This window comes from Mauremys mutica, chromosome 10, assembly GCF_020497125.1.
Source record: "Mauremys mutica isolate MM-2020 ecotype Southern chromosome 10, ASM2049712v1, whole genome shotgun sequence".
NCBI classification, from domain to species: Eukaryota; Metazoa; Chordata; order Testudines; family Geoemydidae; genus Mauremys; species Mauremys mutica.
The window spans coordinates 32073153-32086484 of record NC_059081.1 but is presented as its reverse complement, the minus strand read 5'-3'; the positions used below and the strand labels follow the sequence as shown (position 1 = coordinate 32086484).

Sequence of the window (13332 nt, the reverse complement as noted above, 5' to 3'; positions counted from 1 at the left end):
ACTTTCATTTCTTTTTGGGCTTGTCAGTTCTAGGAAAAAGAGAGTGTGGTTATTTTTAATTGGAAAGTGTCAGCAAATATGTTTTAGAATCCTAGTGAAGTCAGGGAAGCTTCTAGTTTTAACACATTGTTACTGGTCAATCTATTATCTGGGGGAGTTCATCTCAATCAGCTAACACTTGTTAAAACCACTTCTTATCCTGTCTAGGGTTTTAACATGTTAGCTATCACATGTTTTTGTTTGTTTGTTTAAAATCACACACATACTTCTCCCCGAGTTTGGGTAAGCAGTATGTGTTAAACATAAGGTAACGTAGGAATAATAATGTATGCCCACCTTTTTAAAGTGGTTTCAGACTTGTAGATGAAAATAAGATCTAAGCATTATTTAAATTAAACATTTTCAAAAGTAAGAATAAGCTCCTTCTTTAACATAGTACATTTGTCATCTTTATATAGTTATGGAAAATTATTAGATGTATACAGTAAGGTTTCCTCTCTAAAGGATTAAAGTTTTAAATTTTTTTGTTCTTTAGATGATTTTTTTCTGTTTCTATCAATATATTCTTATTTTGTTACATTATAAATTAAAAGTGAACAGAAGATTTAATAATAAAATTACACGATCTTGGTCTCTGTTGTAACAGGATGTCACAAGTATAATATTTTATTTCCTTTTTAAAAAATTTTTAGATATGGGAAAATTGTATCCACAAAGGCTATTTTGGATAAGACGACAAACAAATGCAAAGGTATGTTTGTCTTTAAATTATATTTGCCTACTTGTTTTCAAATGATTTTAAAATATTCTTAATGTGTATGTGTGTGTGTGTGAGAGAGAGAGAGAGAGAGACAGAGAGACTGAATGTATGAAATACATTCTTATTCCAAACCGAAGTTTAGTCTTGCCCAATGTCTGTATATTTGTCCCAAGTACAATTGGCAAATAGTCCATGCCCAAGCAGTGTGCCAAAACTTCAGATGACTCCAGTTAACTTAACAGGCACAGCACTGCTGGTATTTAGCCCCTGCTTCAAAAAGGAGAATGGAGTTAGAAAACAGCCCAACCCCCCACCCCCCCTTGCCTGGGGAGATTAGAGTGCCTTACAAAAGACTATTAGACTGTACTAAGTATCAGGAAACATTTCACATTGTGTAAATTGGCTCTATTAATTAGAACAGAGTAGTTTTAAGCAGTACTTAATTACATGTTCCAATACCCTAATTGTGTTTTTGTTCTATGCCTGTTGAATATATTGGTGGGAGAGAAAGGGTTTGTTTTCATGAACATAATTATAGCTGGAAAAAAATAAACTTCTTTCGGATACACTGGATATGTTAATTTAGTGCACTGTCCTTCAAATTTTCATATAATTATTATGAGAGCATACCCCAGCAACACAAGTGATGTGTGGAGGTGTAGCAACAGACACTGACATATCAGGTTTCAGACATTCTTTCTGAGAATAATGAGGATAATTTCTAAGCAAAGGGAAGAATGGAGTCAGCTGACTTAGCAATGTTAACTACTGACCCCATGAATGAGTACAAAGCTGACAAGCAGGGGCAGGAAAGGAAAGCTCATCATTAATAGAGTTCCATCTTTTTGTGGGGAACTTAGAGGCAATGGTGCAGAATGGGTTCTAAACACAGGATCAGTCAATCAAAGGAACACTGAATTCAAAATCTGAACTTATCTGAAAACTTTTTACCTCCAACTTTTATATGTACACCTGCTATACTGTAACTGGGGAAAACATAGAGAACTATTTTTCTACACTTTCAATTTATTAATGCGTTTGACAGTACTTAGTTTGTCACACACCCAAACCAATCCAGAAAAGACTTATGGAAGTCAACTGATGAGTACTGTTTATGGCTCGAATTCTGCAAAGACTTTTGCATTAAATTACTTATAATAATTTTTAAGTGACCAGATTTAAAGCTGATGGGTGTTCTTTTAATGGTAATATTCCTTCCGAGAAGTTATGTTTTGGCACATAGTTTTCTCTATTCAGAATCCATAAGGTACATTTAATTGTATTGTAAGCCTTATATGTTTAGTATTTGAAGCTAACTTTTCATTCTGATAACACCCTAACTCTTTCCAAAAGTGATGTGGGATTTTTAATGATTACAAGCAGCCAGTGGATTAGTTTTACATCTCATCTAAAATGTGGCATTTCCAGCAGCACAGTGTGCTGTAATTACCTACGTTGTGATTTGCTTCAATACTCAAGAGCGAATAGTGCCACTTGCTGAGACACAGGGCCATTTTCTGCTGCTCTGGGATTTTATTTATTGTTATCAAAGTAGACTTAGGTCAAAGATTGCTCTTGTTTTTACAGGGCTGTTTATTTTGAGTGGGATTTTGAAAAGCACCAAGGGGATTAAGTCACCTAACTCCTAGTGATTTTCAGTGGGACCTGAAGACAGACAGTGGCTAGTTTCATTAGGTAATGGCACCTAACACCTAGATACCTTTGAAAACCCTCGCCTGTAAGGTTTCTGCCTGATAAAAGGCTGCATTTGTTTGCCATCCAATTCCACTGGAGTCTATTGGTAGATTCCCTCTTAATAACCAACTTGTAACATGTACAAAATTCTTGTACTTCCCAAAATTATCAGGGACAATTTTTAGAATTAAAAATGACTGTTATTTATTTAGTTTATTGTACTTAAAAAATAAAAAAAATCTGGTGTTGTCTATAGGATCTCTGTGTGTTGCTGCAATATAAAGCATTTTAGAAACACTTGGTGAAATCTTGGCCCCAATGAGGTCAATGCAAAGCTCCCATTGACTTCACTGGCGGCCAAGATTTCACGTATCATATAATTAAACTAACCACTGTTTCTTGTGTACACGTGATGGAATAACTATAGCTTACCAATTTTATCAGCACACCATGGCTTAGGTGATTGGTAATAGGGTACAGAGGCTTTCACTTCTAGGTTGCTTGTTAAAATCTGAGCAAAGATTTTAGTGACCAAAAATTAACATGAGATTGCTATTCAGTGGCCTGTATGACCTCGTTAGTTCCTAATAGGCTAATAACCAGATCACACAAAGCATTATAATTGTTGGAAGCTTTGGCATAAGCCACAAATGAATGGGCATGAAAACTGCCTTGTCTTCTTACTGCGAGAAGTAGCTCCTCCAACTCGTGGTTGAAGTACATTGGTGGGACAGTGCTGGGCAATTTACCTGCCTGCTGTTCTGTTCTGTGACTAAATGAAGATCTTCAGCTTCCAAGGCTGTCAAATTGTCCCCTTAAACCAGCACAGATTTTGCATTTTAAAAAAAAGTTTTTGCACTGTTTCATTATAAAATGGTTGTTTGCTTCTCAGTAAAAGATGTTTTAAATTTCAGGTTATGGTTTTGTAGATTTTGACAGCCCAGCAGCTGCTCAGAAGGCTGTTTCCGCTCTGAAGGCTAGCGGAGTCCAAGCACAGATGGCAAAGGTAAGTTTAAAAGTACTCTGCAAATTCTTGCAGTGTAACCTGAAAGTGAATAAACTTGTGCTTTTTCAGATAATTGGTAACACACATTCTAAAGCTGAAGGCCTCCTATTGAGAATGCAGTGTCTCCAATCCCCACCATACTTCAGAGTTAAAAAATGGGGATAGTTAGCTGGAACTCAGCCTCAGAAAGGTGGGCTTCGAACTGAATGGGATTTTTGCCACTGATTTGCAGTAAGAGAAAGAGTAGGCCCTAAAATAACCACTATAAGACTTCACAGATTAAAGTCAACATCTCAAATTGTAGCTGGAAACAAATTAGTAGTTTCTGTAGTTTGTAGAACACAGCTATTATGTGCTCTGTCTGTGGAGCACCACGGAGTAAGCGGTCTGCCGTATTCTTTACTAGCTGAAACTTTCAAGTGGTCATTATGGGGATCTTCAAATAGAGCACATTGGAGAAATCCACTCTGTCTAACTGTAGCTAAATCCACAGCTAACATGATAGATTACAAGTTTCTGGTTGGTACAGAAGGAGAAAAATAGCAGTTCTAGTTACCAAAGAATCCAGGAGTAGAGACGGTTCCTAATGTATCTACAAATGGTGAGCCTCAGTAATGATAGGGAAGCACACTCTAAATTTTAGGGGTGGGTGTGAATTTTCAACAGCATATACTGGAATTGTTTCTGTAGGGCTTGTTAACTGAATTAAAACTTAAATGTGGGATTTTCAGAAGCCTGTAGGAGTTAGGTACACATAGATAATTGAAAGTCCCAAAATATTTGTCAAGGTATTCTTGTATTAGGGTGTCTGCTCAAGGTAATTGGAAAAATTCCAGCAGAACAGTGTATCTTCAGATTTATCAAAATCAAAATGTTCCTTGAAGACAGACTGGTTTCACCAAAATTCTGATAGGAGTGGGGCTCAGGCAGGTTTCAAAGCCTGCCTGGTTTCCTGCTAGACCACCTGGCTCTTCAATAGCTTGGCTAATGGGCTTTTTGGGAACCCAGAGGCTTACATGGTTTGTGGCTCAGGAGCATGGCACCAAGTGGATGCACCGGGGCTAGGGACCCCAGAACTTCCAGGGTCTGTGGCCCTGAGGCAGCCCACCAGCTGAGAGCCAGGGACCCAAGGCTTCCAGAGTGTGCTGTCCCAGAGCCACATGACATTCAGACTGCCTCAGGACTAGGGATCCATTCCATTTTTTGGAGAATTTCAAAATACTTGGTTCTCATTCCAAAATATCAAAATCTTCCATGAAGCTGAATTATCTTTCTCTGAACAGCTCTAATGTCTGCCTTTCATGGTACCGGCCTGTGCATCAGATTTGCAGTTAACAGTTACTCTTGTTTTTTTAATAGAGGGTGAGTTTTGTAAATCCAGAAAGTCCTAAATTTGGGGAGGTAATACATGAATAATCATTTTGTTAAATGCCCTGTTTCCAGTAGAATGCCGTAAAAAGCGATGCAAATTTATAAATAAAGATAATATTACTGCATATTTTGTGTATATAAATAGTTTTTAGTAGTTCTTAAAACCAGTAATTCTGAGGTGGAATTCTAGCTAGACAAAATATTCAAGTGATTAAATAATCTGAGTTTTTTAAAAATATTACCATATACAACAGATCTAGAAAGCCTTAGGAGCTATTAATGGGGTTCTATGTCCAGACTTGTTTTTTTCGGTTGAGATTTTTTTTCCACAGCTTCTCATATGAGGAGAACAGTTAAGCTAACAACATGAGATGTGTTTGGACAGGTTCCATGTCAACAAAATAGAAACCATTTGTTTAGTACTTAATGCATATTTGACCACAGGTGAGCACACATGAACGTACGTACATACAGGGAGGTGTGAAATTTCTTTGTGTGTGCATGTGTGTGTTTTCATTGGTGGTCATTTAATGTGTTAAATATTTTTTTAAGATAGGGTATGTTAAAATGATGATGAATGTTTTGTCTAAATAAATAATATAATTTTTGATGACCAATAATGCCTTCAGAGCAAGACCAACATTCTAGTTTGAGACAATCATTTTGTATATAATGGGTATACCCTACCTGGTAGCAAACAGGAGCAGGTTTTGAATAGCAATGAAATATGTTAATATTGCTTTATGTGAGCACTAATGTTAAAACTGAGTCCTGAATATGTAAAAAAATTTGTTGAATTTCTGAACCACTCAAGAACACATAGGCCAAATTTTTCAAACTTGAGTGCCTAAAATAAGTCATCTGCATCTGTACAAGTTTGTTTTGGACTGGAACTGGATGTGCCAGCTTTTGATATGAGAGAAATCTTTGTTTCTTTTCAAAATGTGAGCCAAGCCCAAGATTTTTTCCAAGGTGACCAGTGATTTTAAGTGCCTCAATATTGATCATCTAATCTGTAATACCTTAAGGGAGCCTTCTTTTTCAGAATGTGCTGAACGTCAGCTCTCTGCAAATCAGGCCTATTTAAGATGTCTCATCTTGGATACCTAAAAATTGAGGCATTCAGAGTCACTAGTCATTTTAAAATAATTTTGGTCAAGATTTGCAAAATCAATCTTTTTATATACAGGGAAATGTATAAAATAGGATGTATATTTTTACCCATTTTGCATGCTGCCTTCTGCTTTAAATTTTGTTACAATTAAATTGTGCGGTCCAATTTGCTCACAGTGTAGTTTACATCCCTGTCATTTGAAAAGGTTGGGGTGTACCTTTTCCATAACAACCACTTGCTCATGGTCTGCCTTGGAGACTGATGCAACCAGTTTCAAGTGAGCTTGGGGAGGAATACTGGTCAACTGATTGACTTGACCTGTCATTGATATAAGACCGTATTCGCCAAATGATCAATAATGTGGCTTCTAGACACCCTCATCTTGCTCACAGTCAGTATGGTATTCTGAGGGCCTTCAGCAGATAAAGCAGTAGGAAAGAAATCTAGCTGATGGATGTCTTGTTCTGAGTCTGACTGTGGCAGCGCTTTTGCAATCTCATGCTGTAGCTGTGCAGGATGTGAATTAAAAATGATTTGCTTCCACTACAGCATCTGCAAGTCCCAGTTGGTAGAACTGCTTCAAGTTGTGAACAGTATAATTAAGCCAAGTTGTTTATTCCCAGTGATTATGTTAAATATTTGACTTGGTGCGCTATCAAGCTATTTCGTGGATAAGATCATTCAGAATCTGACTGAGCTTTGTGCTTTGGAAGTGGATCTGGTGGCAAGGGAACATAATCTTCTCTACTTGTGTTTCAGCTATTGTTGGTCACTGAGGTGATTTGGGGGCCTGAGGCATAGGATTCAAGCCACATCCTGCAAATTAGATCCGCGTCCCCCCTGGTTGCTGAAGACTACTATGGATATGGGTCATTGTAGATAATTGGCATTATCTTCCTTAGGGATGTTGAAATGCCAGTGTCTGTTTAAGATGCAATCGTTAGCTCTTGCACAAGAAACTATCTCTTTTTTCTGATGTTTTCAATTCTATCCCTCTTTCTAAACTTAGGGAACAGTATTGGGAAGCTTGTGGTGAGGCAACTTCAGCAGTGTCTGGTTGTTGGTTGATGATGGCTCTCAGTGATGGCGATCAGGTGTCCATCTTGATTCTTCTAAATCTGTCAGAGGTCTTTCATACCATTTACCATAAGATTTTGTTGACTCACCTGTGGATTCAAGTGGTTTCATTCCTTTTTATTCTGGAAGATTCCCGAGGGTGGTATTGAGCAATTGTCCCAAGTGTTCTTTCATGTAGGATCCCATCATGTTACCCCTCTTTTTCAGTGTGTATATGGGGCTGTTGTGATGTAAGCTGTGAGGTGAATTAGGAGGTGGTGGCCTCCAGTTGGTTTCTGGGTGCAACTTAAGATGTTGGCTTTGTGTAATGTTCTAAATGGTTTGGCCCTGAATAGCTGAGAGATACCCTCATTGATCAGCTGAGGCACTCAAACTCGCACCCTCCAGGAGGGTAGTTTTTCTGTTAGGGGCATTCTCACCTTCTTCACTTGGTCTGACAGAACCAGAGTCTGATGACCTTCAGGGCATAATGCAAAGCCTGGATCTCATCACAGGTTCTTGAGGCAGGAAGACAAGGTGTGTACCAGGCATGAATACTAATACTGTAGATGGTGGTGTTAGTCTTGGTGACTTAATTGACTATCCAAAAGGGAGAGTCCAATTTCTAATTATTTTATATTCTTTTTGAAACACAGGTAATTGCCTAATTGTACATGCACTTGGAGTATCTAGACAAGCACTTCAACATATAAAATAAAAATAAAAATCTCTCATTTACTATTTCAAATTTAGTGATTGTGCTCTGCTGTGGCTCCCTAAATCAGATTAATAGAAGTGACCTTAATAGCTCTGAAGAACCTACTATTTTGTATTCTTTGAAAGCTCTGCACAGCATCTTCATAGTAAGGATTGTCATTTTGTCAAAGATGCACTTTGGAATGTTTCCATCCTCATGAATTGACAATGAATTGCATGTAAGACTTGTTCAGCAATGTTCCATTACTATGGATTGACAAGGAATAAAGATCCCTTTTAAGCATGCCTCTTGTCTTGTTTGAATGCTGTAATGTTCAGGGATCTACGGAGTTAAGCCAGGTTTTGGCATACATAGACTCTCCTCAGAGCATTAAAATGTTGTTGAAAAAGGCCTTTTGTAGAAGTTATGTTTAAAATGCCATCTTGAAATTAACAAATCATGCTTTAAATGCCAGTGGGAAAAGGTTTAGAGGTTTTAAGGATTAGGATTAAACTACTTATTCCCTGAAATCATATGATTGAATCCTGGTAGAGTGGATTTAGCCCTCCATAATAACCTGAAAGATACATGAACTGGTATATAACTGAAGAATTGCTTCTGCAGTCACCAGTTAACTTAAATCCTGTAATACTGTATATGATGTTAACTGCAATAAAATATAACAGTGCAAAAATGTGTGTTAGGGCATTCTTAGATGATAAATAATGGAGTTTACTGTGTGATGGCATGGTATTTTGTATACTACTTGTTGAAGTGGATAGTAAACAATTAGTGCCAATCCTGCTCCTGTTGAATTGAATAAGAGAGAATGGGACCCTTAAGGAACAGAGAGAGAACCTTCCGTTTTTCAGGGTCAGTAATTAGATGATTGTTTTTCTAATCCAGAGTTTTCTACTTATTTTATAATGGCATTTTAGTTTCTCCTTTGTTGAGCTCACCTAGGTTGCTAGTATAACAATATGACATATTTTATTTGGTTCAGGTTTCCTAGGTAATATGGTGAAAGGTGTATGGTTTGTTTTTAATAATTATTCTGTATGTTGAGTTTTTATTAGATAATATTTGAAATTTTTCTTCCTTATCAAGAGCTTTTAATATATTCAGTAAGAATTTTCACAGGATGGATTGAGAATGTTTATGTAGCTTAAACCAATAGCAGAGATGGGTGTTCCATGTGTTAATGTTTACATTTGATTTTTGTGAAGGAAGGAGCTACTGCTAATCCATTTAGAGATTTGCCCAATCCCATTCAACTGCTGTTGGCTTTATACTGTCCCCATAGCAGCACCTTCCTAGGAACCAGGACTTCGAGTTTCATATTGTCATATTTTCCTCCCTTTTTTCTTCCCTTACTTTCTGACTCCATAACAACTGGGGAATGCCTCTCCCTTACAGGACATAACATCAGATCTCCAGCTAAAACAATTCCAGCCATCCCAACATCCTCCAGGGATGAGCAGGTACCAGGGCCCCAATAGAACACTGTTTCCCACCCAGACTGTCTAGTAGGGATGCCTGTGATAGCAATGCAAAGCACATTTTCCACCCCACCCATTCCCTGGTTCTCTCTCTATCCTTGAGAGCATCATCTCTCTGTTCTGCCAAGTTCTGCTGGCTCAGAAAGCAAAAGACCAAATATCTCCCACATGACAATGTAATGAGCTAATATTAGGCCACTGTCTCGTCCCAGAATGATGTGTGTGCAAACATCGGCCAGTAATCTTTATATTCTTTTCCTAACAATTAAGAAGACAGAGCCGTGAAGCACTCACCACATGCTGGCATCCCAGCCAGAAGTGTTACACAACCATTTTTTAATGCACTAACTCACTTTTAGTTGACATTTTATTTTTTAAATGTATTTGGGAGATATGCTTTGTCACCATTACATAAAATCTGACTTGCACATCATTGTCTCTGATTGTATCTAAAAAAGCCCTTATGTGCCACCTGGAACCATCTCTGAAAGAGAAGTTAAAGGTTAACCATTTTTATCGCTGTTTAATGTTGTAGGGCAGACATCCTCTTAGGTCACTGCCAAAGAACATGGTTTTGAGTGAACAGCTATGGCAAATGGCTAACTCATATGACTTTTGAGAATGTACTGGGTTTTTGTACTGGTCTTCACCATGTCAGCCTGCTGGAGAATTAAGTCAGTTTACATTCCTGCAGAGAAAGGGAAGTAAATAATTGTGGGTTACCATGGTAACTAGTGCACTAAATCTGATTAGTTAGGGTAGTAAAAATATGGTGAGGAGTATTACACTGTTTTATTTTGCAAGTGGACTCTGCTATATAATGACTCCTGAATGTCTAAAACAGGTTACATGCAAACGGGCAAGTTCTAGCAAACTTTTCTTACAGCCATTTATGGACACTGAATACTTTGCATAAAAATATTTTATCTACTCATTTTGCAGGCATTTCTATAGACAGTACAATAAAAACCCATATTAGAATGATGATGGATTAGTTTAAGAAAATTAAGCAGTTTTCCTTAACTTTCCCACTTGCAAACTCTAATTAGCTGTATAGAAAACACAGGGAACTTGTAGGGAATATTACTTTACAAGAAAGTTGATTAAAATTGTTTATACGGTAGATTAAAGGAGGGCCAAACTTTTCCCACCTGAGGACCGAATGACCATCATTTCAGGAGCCCAAGGGCTAAAACATTATTTGCATAAAATGGAACAGTTAGCAATTACTTGTCTTCAGTTCAGAGCTGCAGCCAACAGAAATTACACATCTCAGCCTGTGGTGCTGCATCTTGTTCCCATGCTGGGACCTCTTGGTAAGCTGTAGGTCTGTGTTGAAGATGAGGATCACAATGGGCCATGTTACAGAATTGCTGCGTGTTCCCCTGCAGTAGATTTAAGGAGAAAGCAAGAGCAAGAAGCATATGATTAAATAGATGGCTGCAAACTTGACTGCAGTGTTGTACTGTAGCTAATCATTGTTCTTGTTCTAATCATTTATACTATAGCTGTGCTTTGTGAAAACAAATTAAGATATTTAGGTAGCTAATTAAATATACCGTTTGTTTGGAATGCTAGATAGCAAGTGAAAATTAAGCTAATACTGTTTCAAGTCTCTTACTTACAGTCATTGGACAAACTGTCTTAAAGCTGGAGCTACAACTGATATTTAAATTAGATATGGGCCAGTTGTAAAGTTGAAGAGTTTCTGTAAAAAGGCAGACAAGCATTTAATCCCTGCTGTATCAGCCAGAGGATCTTCCATGCTGCGAGCACTGCCGAGTCACATGTTTCTGAATAGCTATCTGTTAGCTGTGACCCTATCCAGAGCAAGAGAAAACAGATGTCTTATCATTTTGCCAAGTTTCTTTCTTGTGTTTTAGGATCTGTTCCACATGCACAGGGAGGCTTTTGTTAATTTCTTTCAGATGATGGCTGAGCGTTTTACACCATGTAGGACCCCTCATCACCACTTTTCTACTTAAATTAACATTAGTGGCTGTTTGTTCCTGTCCCTTTTACAACAAACGTTGAACCTAGCTTTCAGTTTATTAAGGTAGGCATTTAACCCTTCAGTGCCTTGAGGAATATGGCATGCATTAATCTAAAGGAGCACTCTTTGTATGTTTGTCTGTCTCTTCACGTCCAATCAGATATGTCTTTGGGACAAACTTGGAAGTGTATGGTGAGAAAAGAATAAGGGAAACTTTCTGATTCCTGTTGCTAAAAGTAAACCTTCCTATTTTTTTTCAGTAAAGCAATCATTTATTATGCTCCCCATGCCCCCAACTTTAGGCCATTTCCTGAAGGGGGCTGAGTGCCCTCAGAGAGCGCCCACTGAAGTCGATAGGAGTTGAGGGTGCTGGGCATGTGATTGCGTTGTGCCAGTTAACAGGTAAAACGCTCTACATAAATTACTAGGGCTGTCAAGCAATTAAAAATAATCACAATTAATTGCACTGTTAAACAATAATAGAACACCATTTATTTAAATATTTTTGGATGTTTTCTATATTTTCAAATATATTGATTTCAATTACAACACAGAATACAAAGTGTACAGTGCTCACTTTATATTTTTTTATTACAAGTACTTAAACTGTAAAAACAAAACAAAAAAAAACAAATAGTATTTTTCAATTCACCTAATACACATACTCTAGTGCATTCTCTTCATCATGAAAGTTGAACTTACAAATGTAGAATTACGTACAAAAATAACTGCATTCAAAAATAAAACAATGTAAAATTTTAGAGCCTGCAAGTCTGCTCAGTCCTACTTCTTGGTCAGCCAATCACTCAGACCAACAAGTTTGTTTACATTGGCAGGCGATAATACTGCCCGCTTCTTGTTTACAGTGTCACCTGACAGTGAGAACAGGCATTCTCATGATACTGTTGTAGCTGGCATCACAATATTTACGTGCCAGATGTACTGAAGATTCACATGTCCCTTCATGCTTCAACAACCACTCCAGGGGCCATGCATCCAGGCTGCTGGCGGGTTCTGCTCAAAAAGAATCCAAACCAGTGCGGACAGACGCATGTTAATTTTCATTATCTGAGTTGGATGCTACCAGCAGAAGGTTGATTTTCTATTTTGGTGGTTCGGGTTCTGTAGTTTCCACATTGGAGTGTTGCTCTTTTAAGACTTCTGAAAGCATGCTCCACACCTCGTCCCTCTCAGATTTTGAAAGGCACTTCAGATTCTTAAACCTTGGGTCGAGTGCTGTAGCTGTCTTTAGAAATCTCACATTGGTACCTTCTTTGTGTTTTGTGAAATCTGCAGTGAAAGTGTTCTTAAAATGAACGACGTGTGCTGGGTCATCATCCAAGATTGCTATAACATGAAATATATAGCAGAATGCAGGTAAACCAGAGCAGGGGACATACAGGTCTCCCCCAAGGAGTTCATTCACAAATTTAATTAACACGTTATTTTTGTAACTAGTGTCATCAGCATGGAAGCATGTCCTCTGGAATGATGGCCAAAGCATGAAGGGGCATACGAATGTTCAGCATATCTGGCATGTAAATACCTTGCAGTGCTGTCTACGAAAGTGCCATGCAAATACCTGTTCTCATTTTCTGGTGACATTGTAAATAAGAAGAGGGCAGCATTATCTCCTGTAAATGTAAACAAACTTGTTTGTCTTAGCAATTGGCAAAACAAGAAGTAGGTCTGAGTGGACTGGTAGGCTCTGAAGTTTTACATTGTTTTGCTTTTAAGTGCAGTTATGTAACAAAATATATACATTTGAAAGTTCCACTTTCACGACAGAGATTGCACTAATGTACTTCTGTGAAATACTATTTCTTATCATTTTTACAGTGCAAATATTTGTAAACAAAAATAATATACACTTTGATTTCAATTATAACACAGAATACAATATGAAAATGTAGAAAAACATCCAAAATATTTAATAAATTTCAATTGGTATTCTATTGTTTAACAGTGCAATTAAAACTGATTAAATCATGATTATTTTTTTTGAGTTAATCACATGCGTTAACTGCGATTAATCAACAGCCCTATAAATTACTGAATCAAAATTTATGAAATCTGGATGGCTCAGTGGCTTAGAATTTAGTGCTGTGTGTACTATCAGATAAGAAACACGTGTGAATGTC

At 37.5% G+C, this 13332-nt stretch overlaps 1 protein-coding gene across 3 annotated transcripts in view; it reads left to right on the top strand.

Moving 5' to 3' along the window:
• RBMS1 (RNA binding motif single stranded interacting protein 1) overlaps positions 1–13332 on the top strand; it is a 198684-nt gene that overhangs the window by 138536 nt on the left and 46816 nt on the right. For all 3 annotated transcript variants that reach the window (XM_045032038.1, XM_045032039.1, XM_045032040.1), the window contains exons 3-4: positions 693–751; positions 3370–3461. In XM_045032038.1, coding sequence (XP_044887973.1) covers positions 693–751; positions 3370–3461 — 151 coding nt within the window. The remainder of the gene's footprint in view (positions 1–692; positions 752–3369; positions 3462–13332) is intronic.